The sequence below is a fragment of the Leuciscus leuciscus genome (assembly GCF_965113295.1).
Source record: "Leuciscus leuciscus genome assembly, chromosome: 15".
Lineage (NCBI taxonomy): Eukaryota > Metazoa > Chordata > Actinopteri > Cypriniformes > Leuciscidae > Leuciscus > Leuciscus leuciscus.
Window position 1 is genome coordinate 17,140,464 of NC_138739.1, and position 11,485 is coordinate 17,151,948.

Sequence of the window (11,485 nt, forward strand, 5' to 3'; positions counted from 1 at the left end):
TGCCTTTGCGTTAATCCGGCTCTGACGCCGGGTAGATACATCTGGATATACTTTCCATCTTAGTAAGAAAGACCCGCCCAAGTAAACTGATGTCTGTCAATAACCAGGAGTTAAGTTTAGTTTGACATTTGGTTATTATTCTCCACACATTCAAATTTTCACTTTCAGCTGGGTTTCTGGATATGTGAATTCATAAGTATTTGACAACAGATCTTATAGGAATGTTGTATGCTTCTGTTAAGTCACTTTGATGAATTGGCATTAATTCACATTTGTTCAAATTAAGTTTAAACCCAGAGGCACTCGGGAACGTATTAATTGCTTGTATTATCTTAGGGGTCTCAGTTAGGTGTTTCATAAAGATGGTCGTGTCATCTGCAAGCTGGCTAATGACAACAGGTAGCCCCATAACATTCAATGGAGCAATGTCTGAATTTTTTATAAAAACAGAAAGCATTTCTGTGGCAATAATAAAGAGAAAAGGAGAGATAGGACACCCTTGTTTGACCCCCCGTTTAATAGCAAATCTTGGTGACGTACCACTTGGTATCGAAATGGAGCTATTTGAATTATCATAAAGAGACTCTATGGTGGCTCGAAATTTGTTCCCAAAGCCTAAAAGTTTTAAACACTGAAAAATAAAAGGGTGTTCGATAGAGTCAAAGGCTTTATAAAAGTCGAGAAATAAAATAAAACCATCATCCTCTATTAAATGATTATAATCTAGGAGATCGATCACCAAATGGATGTTATTGTGAATTGATCTGTCTTTCATAAATCCGGATTGGGAGTCACTTATAATTGTATCTAGTTTACTTTTTAATCTATTAGCATAAGCAAGGGTTACAATTTTATAATCAGTATTCAATAGCGTGATAGGTCTAAGGTTATCCAATATTTTGGAGTCTTTACCGGGTTTTGGGATTAAAGTAATTATGCCTTGTTTCATAGTGGGCGGAAAAGATAAATTATCGGTTGCTTCCTTTAACATGAGAATGAACGGATTTTTTAATAGATCCCAAAAGTGTCGGTAGAAATTGGAAGTAAGGCCATCACAGCCGGGAGATTTATTTAAAGACAGGTTTTCTACAGCTCTGTCTAGTTCAAGAATAGTGATATCAGCTTCACATAACTCTACAAATTCGTCATCAATACAGGGTATAAGATCCTTAATATGGTTGAAAAAAGAGTCTGAATCAATCGCAGAGAAGGTAGACGAGTATAGCTTACTGTAAAAAGAAGTCAATTCCTTTTTGATCAAGGTTGGATCTGTACATAGTTGGTTTTGAATTAATAAAGTTTTAATTGAATTTCTCTCTTGCCGTCTTTTTTCTAATCGGCAGAAATAAGCTGAGCTTCTTTCACCATCTTCAATCCATTTAGCTCTGGATCTTATGTAGGCCCCTTCTGCTTTTTTGAGATAAATCTCATCAAGTTGTGTTTGTAGAGTTAGTCATTTCTGTTTATCATTATCATTTGGTAATGCCTTATTACAATGAATGTTTATTTCTTTAATTAAATTAAGTTCTGCTAGTTTGTTATTTTTGTGAAATGAATTTTAGAAACTCCCACTTTGAAACATAAGACATTATAGTGTTGTCAGTCATCACTTCAGTAATTAGAGATTTAATGCATCACAATATGCTTGACAATTTAATAAAGATGAATTGAATTTCCAATAGCCCTTATTTCTGCAGCCGCCACCAGGAGGCTTAAAGGCCAACTTGATGACCGAGTGATCAGACAGAGGAGCTGCTGACATACAGCAGTCTGAGACAGAACACATCATTGAAGCAGAAATTAGCCAGAAGTCAATCCTGGATTTTAATGTACTATTCGGTTTGAACCAGGTGTATTGTCTAACACTGGGGTGTACAAGGCGCCAGGGGTCTACTAAGAAATTAGATAAGGCAGGGTTATGAGAGCTGTGTTGACACTTAGAGGGGTATCTATCCAGATGTTCATCATAAACCACATTGTAGTCTCCTCCCACAATTATATTTGCAAGTGGGTAGGTGAGTTTTAGATTTTTAATATTGTCAAGTCAAGTCAAGTCAAGTTTATTTGTATAGCGCTTTTCACAATACAGATTGCATCAAAGCAGCTTCACAGTATTATTGTCTGATATTGTCTGAAAGCTCTGTAAGTAATAATTTATTTTGAGCTGGGTTGTTAAAGCCATAGATATTAGCAAGAATACAGTACTGGTCATCAATATTCAAAACACAGATTAGCCAGTGACCATTGTTACTAAGTTTAGAGGCCACCAATTTGCCAGGAGAGTTACAAAACAGAATGGCCAGTCCAGCTGATTTTGTGGAGCCATGGTCAAAAATGATTTTATCCCCCCATTGATTGGTCCAGCATTTTTCATCTTCCTGTTTTGAGTGTGTTTCTTGTAATAAAACAAAGTTTGCTTTCTCGCCCTTACAAAAAAAAAAAATAGATTTTCTCTTAGTAATATCTCTTAAGCCCCTAGCATTCAAGGAAATACAAGAAAAATCCGCATTCATTTTAAACAAATAGCAACCGCTAGTAAACAGTAACAAGTTTTACTGACTGAAGAGAAGTCAAGAATGAAAAAGACAGAAAGCCCGCAAAGATAAGTGTGGGCAGTGTCCCTTCAATATCTTAGAATATATCACTTAACTTAACCATCCAACCTTATTATCACAGGGGAAATAAAGACCCTATTTAGTGCTTGTGAATTTTAGGTTTTATCTATCAGTATACCTCAGGTGTTTTCAATGTAACCGTATCCTCCTCTGTAGTAAGCTCGTTTCCCAGCTGCCTGTGCTTGTTGTATCTTCGGCCACAGCGTTACTCGAGCCTCCCTGTCAGCCTTGCAGAGGTCTTCGATAAATCCAATCCCCAGTTCTTTGCAGATGGAGGAATCCTTGGTCATCTTCCACAACGCATCTCTGTGTAATCTCTGTGTGAACTGGACGATGACCTGCCTGGTCCTGTTCACCTCACGTCTTCCCAGTCGATGAGCCGAGTCCACGATGTGGTTGATGTTCGGAGCCCATGCAGGGGAGATTTTTATCAGCAAGTTGGCAACCATTTCTCGTGTGTTTTCTCCTTCACATTCCTTTATCCCTCGGATTCTGAGGTTCCAACGGCGCTTGTACCGTTCCAACTCCAGGACTCTTTCCATTAACATAGCGTTGTCTTTTTTAATCACTGACACCTCCCGCTCCGTGGTTTGTAGCTGAGTTTTGCAGTACTGATGCAGAACTGAATTGGGACAGCCTTCATCGCACCGCGGTGATGCAATCGGCCTTCAAATGCAGCCAATCGGCCTTCAAATACGGCCTTCGGAGGATGCAGCCTTCACATTGGGACACAGCTATAATCATTCAGAATTACGATGAATTTAAATATGTATTTCAAGCTCGAAACAATACGGTCTCTGCTGCCAAAGCAAGAGAAGACTGTTGGAGAAAGATTGCTGATTGTTAATGTGTAAGTTAAACAAATACGTTCTATATTTATGTAAAATTATGTAGGATATGTATGTGTAGCCTATACGTGTAATATAGCATATAGCCTATTTTTATAATATATAAAAATGTGCATGTACTAAGAAAGATTAATATTCATTGATTTTTAGATGCAACCCCAACTCCAAATGTTCTTGGCAGCAGATAAAGACAAAATATAAAAATATAATTCAAAGTGGTGAGTATTTACCACAACCTTTTATTATTTTTGTGAACATTTTATCACAAACACTTGTTTGCAGCAAACAGAAATAAAGAGTTCAATTCAGAAAACCAGAATACACTGTGGAGGAGGAGTTGGCTCTGAGTAGGCAATAAGGGACGGCCGATTATGGATGTGATTACAGGTGCTGTACAATCTGACCCTGGTGCTGGCTCCTCTAAGCAAGTAACACTGGGTACGTGTGCAATACATTACTACTTTTTTTTAAGTTTTAAATATGGCTGACTGTATGTTCTGCAGTAGAGGGAAATACAGTGTCCCTGTTGAAGCCAGCACACATACACACAGTCTCCCACACAGAGGTCAGTATGCAGCAGACAGAACACCAAACTTAACCTGCTTTACAACAGTTATGCTTTACATTGGCCTATTTTTATTTATTAGGGTGGAGGAAATGATGAAGACACTCTGTGTGTGTGTTCTCGGACAGTTGCTGATGTGAATGCACTGGGCTTTTTATTATGGCAAACATTTGAATGTGTGGCATAAAAAGGGACTGGCCCTTACACATCTCTTTTATTGTAGGATTTTTCACAACCTGCCCCAGAAACTGAGGCCTCTACCTCAATGGGCTTCAGAAGAAATGTGAACAAGGTCAGGATTTAAAACCCTTGACATAAATTACAGTCAGTCCTGTGTTTGTAGGAAGTCAAGGAACTTTTTGTGATTTGATGAGCCTCCAGAAAACTTGTAATGATCATGTTTGTGGTGGAGTCTTGAATTAGACTGCACACTAAAGGAGACTTGAACTAGACTGCACACTAAAGGAGACTTGAACTAGACTGTTCACTAAAGGAGCTGGACTGTGAGCTGAGGAGGCTAAAAAAAAAAAAAAAAAAAAAAAAAAAAAAAAAAAAAAATTTTGGAGATCAAACAGCTGGATAAAACTGATCTCAGTATGTGAACTTATTTAACCAAGTAACACTTTAATATGAATATTTATTAATGCAACTTTCTCTTGCTCTCTTTCTCCCTCCCATCCCACAAAACCAATAAAACAGTTTGAGACCTATCTGCAGTTTCAATGTGCTTTTATTAAGTGTAATATTGTATGGTGATTGCATCTACATCTGCACCAGCTGGGTGGTCAAGTGTGATCGGGTCAGTTTCATCGGGGAGAAGCTGGTTTTGTGGTGTTTCTCACTCCTTTGTGGCTATATTGTGCAGAATGGCACATGCAGCCACTATCTGTGATGCCCGCTCTGGTGACTCTTAAGCGCCGAACACAGTTGAAACATGCCTTTAGGATGCCAAAGGTCATCTCTATCTTCACTCTGGTTTTACTGAGGGCCACATTGAAGCGGTGCTCTGGCCCTGTCTGATGGTCATGATAGGGGGTTATTGTGTAGGTTTTTCTATTTCAGTTCAAATTAAGTGTTTTGTACTGTACCAAATTTAACTTGCTTTCCTCAAAGCGCTGACACAACAAAGACTCACGGAAAATTTGTGAGACAAGCACTGGAGCAAGGCCATTTGGCATCCAAACTTGATCATACGTTCATGACCACCACAAGTCGTCTGCAGATGAAATGTTTAGTAGATCATTGTTATATCTGTTAATGTTACTATTAATTTAAAGATTCATCTCACAGAAAATAATCATCTCACATATTCACATCATCTCTACCTGAACATTAAGGCTGTGATAGGACTTCCTATTAACATAATCTGCCTCATGTTCCCCTAGAGCAGTGGAGATTGGAGCAATAGACTGCATACATGTTGCAATGACTGTAGGGAATCCTATCATAAGATTAACAGAAAAATAAAAAAGATTTAAAATAATTCTTAACATGTATTGTATAGTACATTTGTGAAATTTGCTTTAAAAAAAATAAAAAAATAAAAATAATTTGATGTCACCCTATCAATATATCTTACCGGCAATTTTATAAAAGCCCTCTTTTATGGACATGGTCGATAAATGTCCGGGGAACGCTATTAATGAAACTATTCATGTACTCCTGCAGAGAGACCTTGCGAATGGTTCGTCAAACCGTGTTTTCCCCGAGCTTCTGTGCGTCACCCACCGTGCAAGTATGTACCACTTGCAAAAAAAACGCAACGCAACATTTGCGGTACAGTAAGTGCATGAATTCGACGTGTTAAATTCTTTATGTGCGGCTCAAGAAGTTCGCAAAGATAAGACATTGCTTCCGCGGACAATCTGTATCTTTCATACAAATAACTATCAGGAAAGGCAAGGGGATTTTGTCATGCTAAAAACTCTTTCTTTACGAAGTGCTCGTCTAACAATTTGCGCTGAGATGTCACAGGATTTGGAAGAAAAGGTGAAGTCATTAGGCCTGCTTGAGATGAGTAAAATCTGCGCAGAACCGATCACCGGTGATCAGCGCGAGATGCATGCCGGTTAGAAATGTGTCTTGAGTGCGGTCCGCCTTGCTCTGATGTCATGCTGACGTATGTCAAAAATCTCTCGCGAGCGCAAGGCGCACGTGTCGGATTCTGCAGTCGAGCGCAGTTGCTCTTCACTGACTGCGCTGATCAAAAGCATGATGGGAAACGACTCGCTGACGACACAGCTTAATGCTCATTGGTTGAAACAACTGTGATGTATTGTTCTCTTTTAAAATGTTTGATTTTAAAACTCTAATATCATGTTTTATGTGTATATGGGAGACATATAAGCCTGAAAAAAGTTTAATTTTTTTACTTCAAATATTAGGGATAAAAAATATTGAATTGTGTTGTACTGACTTTTGCATTTCCCACAATATATGTGGTCTTTTAGATTTTGTATTTGAAATTGGATTTATTCACCAATTTGTTGCATTCGTGCCTAAAATTGTCATATGGTGTGACATAAAAGTTATTCTATATAAAATGAAAATGGGATATACTCATCCTAAGTAACTAACTTCAACATAAATTGTTTTCATTACTATCTTAAGATTTAACATTTCTTTTGTGCAGATTCATTAGATTTAGTATTGTTTTTCTAAATCATCATGCAAAGTAAGTCATCTCTCCTCAGCGTTTCCAGATATTTTAGATTAATTATGTTAAACCCAGTTATAAATCTATGAAAATGCTTGTGACTCTTGCTGATACTATTTCTCTTGTGTTCCGTTTACTTTTTTATGATTTATAATTAAGAAAGTATTTTTACTGGCACAATTCTGAATGTCACACCAAATTATATAGTGTCACGCTATATGATGAACTGCACCACTTCACAATTAATTCAATTCAGTTAACATTAATCAAAAAACATACTAACATTGTTTTAAAACTTCAAGAACATTAAATTAAGTATAAAATTTAAAAGAAATACATTAATTGTATAGGTAATTTAATGTTCACTATTAAACATTCACTATTATCATTGAATAGTTATTTATTTATCATTAAAAAAGGTGTATGTAATATTGTGTGACAAACATATCATATGGTGTGACTTAGAAAAACAGTCACACCATATGACGTTTTGTTCAGTTAAGCTAATCTCTTGGTTAACTAAAAACAGCTAGCTTATACTTAGCATGTCAATTGCCACATGGCAGGAATGATTTTTAAGAATGAATAAGTAAAATTCGTATAAAAGTGTTTCATTTTTATGTAAATGATGTCACACCATAAGACACAAAACATTGACCACTAGTGAGCATATCAGATACAGAGCTTTTTAATAAAAAATTAAAAAGCCAGAACTCAACTCTTGACCTTGCAAACCACTCCAGAGATGACACTGCAACTTCCTGGTTGAGTGTGGACCTCTTCATCATAATGATGTCCAAATTATTGCCCATTCAAAATATAGATTGCAGTGTCACACCATATGACGCCTATTTTACGGACAAAATGTATTTGGCTAGAACTTGCTTTAAAATCATACACAGACATCAACACTTTCTGTGTCTGTTGAAATGGCCTAAGTCTGTTACTTAAACTGTAAATCTATCAATTATTTATACTTTGCTGATATATATTGTCATATTAGTAAGGTCACACATATCCCGGACAGTCACACCACATGACAATTTTGATATTTAGATAAAAATTTGAAGTAGAGGTCTTTATACACCAACTACAGCTATGGTATGCTGTAATAATATCTTGTCAGAGGAACAACATGAAGATAAATATTTTTAACAAATACCCAGAGCTTTTTGGCTTTTTTTGGATGGCTTTTTCCTGCCTGGGGAGCGCGCTTCGCCTGCGTCCAGACCAGCGCCCTTTCTTCCTGAGCTACATGAAGAAGTCGCTAAGTCATGGAACGCCCCCTATTCAGCTAGAGTGCGTCCTGCTGTCTCTTTGGCATTCTCTGCAGTCGACGATGCCAAGAACAGAGGATACCTTTCGCTGTCGCCGGTCGAAGAGGCGATAGCGGCCCACTTATGTCCGCCCTCCGCTGGACGGCGTGCTAAGCTGGCCCTACCCTCCAAAGCTTTCCGCACGACGTCAAGCCTGCTCCGCCGCGCTTTCGCCGCCGCCGGGCAAGCTGCATCAGCGCTGCACACCATGGCCACGTTACAGATATTCCAGGCCGATCTCCTCCGTAAGCTGGACGAGGAAGGACCTGATGCGATCTGCGTGCCGGACTTGAGGAGTGCCACGGACCTCGCTCTCCGTGCTACTAAGTCTGCAGCGCAGGCCATTGGACGGAATATGGCCTCTCTCACTGTGACCGAGAGACACCTCTGGCTGACGCTCTCGGAAATGGCAGAGTCCGAGCGCTCTGCGTTCCTCGACGCCCCGCTTTCCGCCACGGGCCTCTTTGGATCCTCCGTCAAGGATTTTGCGGAGAGATTCGCAGAGGTACAGAAAGCGTCACAGGCTATGAAGCACTTCCTCCCGAAGCGCTCCAGCTCTGCAGCAGGCCGTGCGAAACCGTCTGCACAGAGCTCACAGCCCCAGCCACCGTCCACTGCCGCCACTTCGCAGCGCCGGCAGGCCCGAAGCGCGAGACCGCGCTCCCGCTCATCCGGTCGCCACCCCGCCGTGCGTGGCCCGCGACCTAGGATTGCGGTAAAGCCCGAGGCCCCGAAGTCGTCCTAGCACACCTAGGAAAACAACGGTGTTCCAGTCCCGCTGCGGCCGGACTCACACCAAAGCTATTCGCTCATCCAGTTCCAGAAAATGTGACTGTTCCAGTGTTTTCTGCAGCCAACAAGCCGGTTCTGTCACCCACTTGCCTGCACACAAATGCCGTTTTCACGGCTACCCAGATAAATCCCCAAAAGAGTGTATTTTCTGGTGTCCCGGCCACGGCCGATGGTGTCTCATGTGTAGTAAGAATGCCCACTGTCCAGTGCCCATCCCTACACACAAGCACAGCCTGTCACACAGGGCTCGCGCACATAAAACCGACTCAGATCGGTTGCGCTTCAAACATGGTGAATGTGCCCACTACCCAGTGCCCACTAACACCACGTTATGCATGTCCCACGGTTTCTGTAAAAACGAAACCAGCGTGTATTCGCTTCACTCAAGCGAACAATGCTTTCGGTGTGATAAGTGTGCCCGCTGTCCCGCGCCCACATCCACACATAGACATGATAGTTCCTACGGGAACTGCCCAGCCCTCCCCCTCACGGCTGACCGCCGCAGAGGAGTCGAGCGCGGGCAATCTGCCCGCTGTTATCAGCGCGCCCCATGCCTCAAATGTCACAAGCACGACGCTTGTGTTACAGCACGCCGAAGTTCCTCCATCGCTGAGCGAGCGGAGCGCGCTTCGTATTCAACCCCTAGCTATTCATGCAGACGCATGGGCAAAGCTGCCCGGGGTTTCGAAGTGGGTGCTGGACATTATAAAAAGAGGCTATCCGCTACAGTTTCGCCGGCGCCCTCGCCGCTATGCGGCGCGCGTCGAGACCACGGTAAAAGCAGAAGTAGCACATTTACTTCGAGCCGAAGTGGCGAAACTATTGAACAAAGGGGCCATAGAGCCTCTCTCTCAAGTTCAGAGCGAAGGAGGGCTATACAGCAGATACTTCCTGGTACCGAAAAAAGACGGGGGTCTCCGACCCATACTAGATCTAAGGCAACTGAACAGAGTGCTTGTGAAGCGACGGTTCAGGATGCTCACGACCAGACAAATCCTTGCGCAGGTTCGCCAAGGAGATTGGTTTGTGTCAATAGATCTGAAAGACGCGTATTTTCAAATACAGATAGCGTCACGTCACAGGCGATATTTGAGATTCGCCTTCGAGGGCCAGGCATATCAGTACACAGTCCTGCCGTTCGGCTTATCCCTGGCACCCCGTACATTTACGAAGTGCATGGATGAGGCGCTCGCACCCCTCAGAATGAGAGGCGTGCGAGTACTGAACTATTTGGACGATTGGCTGATCCTAGCGCAATCACGCTCAGTGCTCATAGAACACGCGACTGCTTTACTCGATCACCTCGAGAATTTGGGTCTCAGTGTCAATTGGGCGAAGAGCTCTCTGTCACCCAGTCAGAAGATATCTTTCCTGGGCACAGAGTTGGACTCGCTGTCCATGATAGCGCGACTATCGCCACAGCGCGCGGTCGACATTCAACGCACAGCGAACTCGTTCCGCTGCGGCGCGTCTGTCCCGCTCAAGGGATTTCAGAAGATGCTGGGTCTCATGGCCGCAGCATCATCAGTACTCCAGCTGGGCCTGCTCCGCATGCGCCCGCTGCAGTTTTGGCTGAAAGTGCGAGTCCCACGCCAAGCGTGGGCATCCGGTTTGATTCGCCTCAAGGTCAATCAGAAGTGCGTCACAGCTCTGAAACCTTGGAGAGCAAACGACTGGTACCAGTCAGGTGTAAGCCTGGGGACTTCCTCGAGGGTGAAAGTGGTGTCCACGGATGCGTCCACCTCGGGATGGGGAGCGCTGCTCGAGGGCAGACCGTTCTTCGGCCAGTGGTCAGAACGGGAGAGGCTCCTGCACATAAACTGCCTCGAAATGCTGGCAGTGGACAACGCGCTGACGCGTTTTTGTCCCCAGATAAAAGGACGCCACGTCCTGGTCCGCTCGGACAACGTGTCTGTGGTGTCCTACATAAATCGCCAGGGCGGCCTCAGGTCCAGGAACCTGTACAGGCTAGCAGAACGCCTCCTAGTATGGGCTCAGCGCAACCTGCGAATGGTCTTTACACCCACAGACAGTCCAACTGCTGTGGAAGAAATTCGGCAGAGCGGAAGTAGACCTGTTCGCGTCTCAAGAAAACGCTCACTGTCCGGAATTTTTCTCCAAGAGCAGGGACGCGCTGGCTCATGTGTGGCCCCGCCGCCCGCTTTATGCTTTTCCCCCCGTCTCTCTCCTGCCCCAGGTGATAGAACGGATCAGGGAAGAAGGATGCTCAGTACTGCTGTTGGCACCGTTCTGGGAAAACCAACCTTGGTTCCCAGTCGTGATGCAGTTAGCAAGCACTGTCCCGTGGCCAGTACCAGTGAGGAGAGACCTCCTCTCTCAGGCCCACGGCTCGATCTGGCATCCTCACCCGGAATTGTGGTCCCTTCATGTCTGGGCCATCAACGGGTACATGTTGGACTCCCTAAAGGAGTATTGAACACGATCACACAGGCTAGAGCTCCGTCTACGAGACGGCTCTACTCCTCGAAATGGTCAGTGTTTTCAGGCTGGTGCACAGCCAGTGGCGTGTCACCCACAGACTGTGGAGTGACGGAGGTGCTTTCCTTCCTACAAGAGCTGTTGGATAAGGGCAGGGCCCCTTCCACGCTCAAAGTTTATGTGGCGACTATAGCAGCGTTCTCAGGAACAACGCTTGGTCAGTCAATAGGAAGGAACGAGCTGGTCATCCGCTT

General features: G+C 43.2%; 1 protein-coding gene across 2 annotated transcripts; it reads left to right on the plus strand.

Moving 5' to 3' along the window:
- The first annotated feature begins 3,358 nt into the window (after positions 1 to 3,358).
- Positions 3,359 to 4,433, plus strand: LOC309475031 (uncharacterized protein). 2 transcript variants are annotated; one of them, XM_082137644.1, is made up of 5 exons: positions 3,365 to 3,465; positions 3,614 to 3,681; positions 3,851 to 3,901; positions 3,967 to 4,028; positions 4,252 to 4,433. In XM_082137644.1, the coding sequence occupies exons 1-5, from the start codon at positions 3,371 to 3,373 to the stop codon at positions 4,330 to 4,332; spliced, it is 357 nt and encodes a 118-aa protein (XP_081993770.1). In that variant the 5' UTR covers positions 3,365 to 3,370; the 3' UTR covers positions 4,333 to 4,433. The 2 variants fall into 2 exon arrangements, 1 of the variants encoding a protein (XP_081993770.1); XR_014197476.1 differs by lacking the exon at positions 3,967 to 4,028 and having other exon boundaries at positions 3,359 to 3,891.
- The last annotated feature ends 7,052 nt before the right edge of the window (positions 4,434 to 11,485 follow it).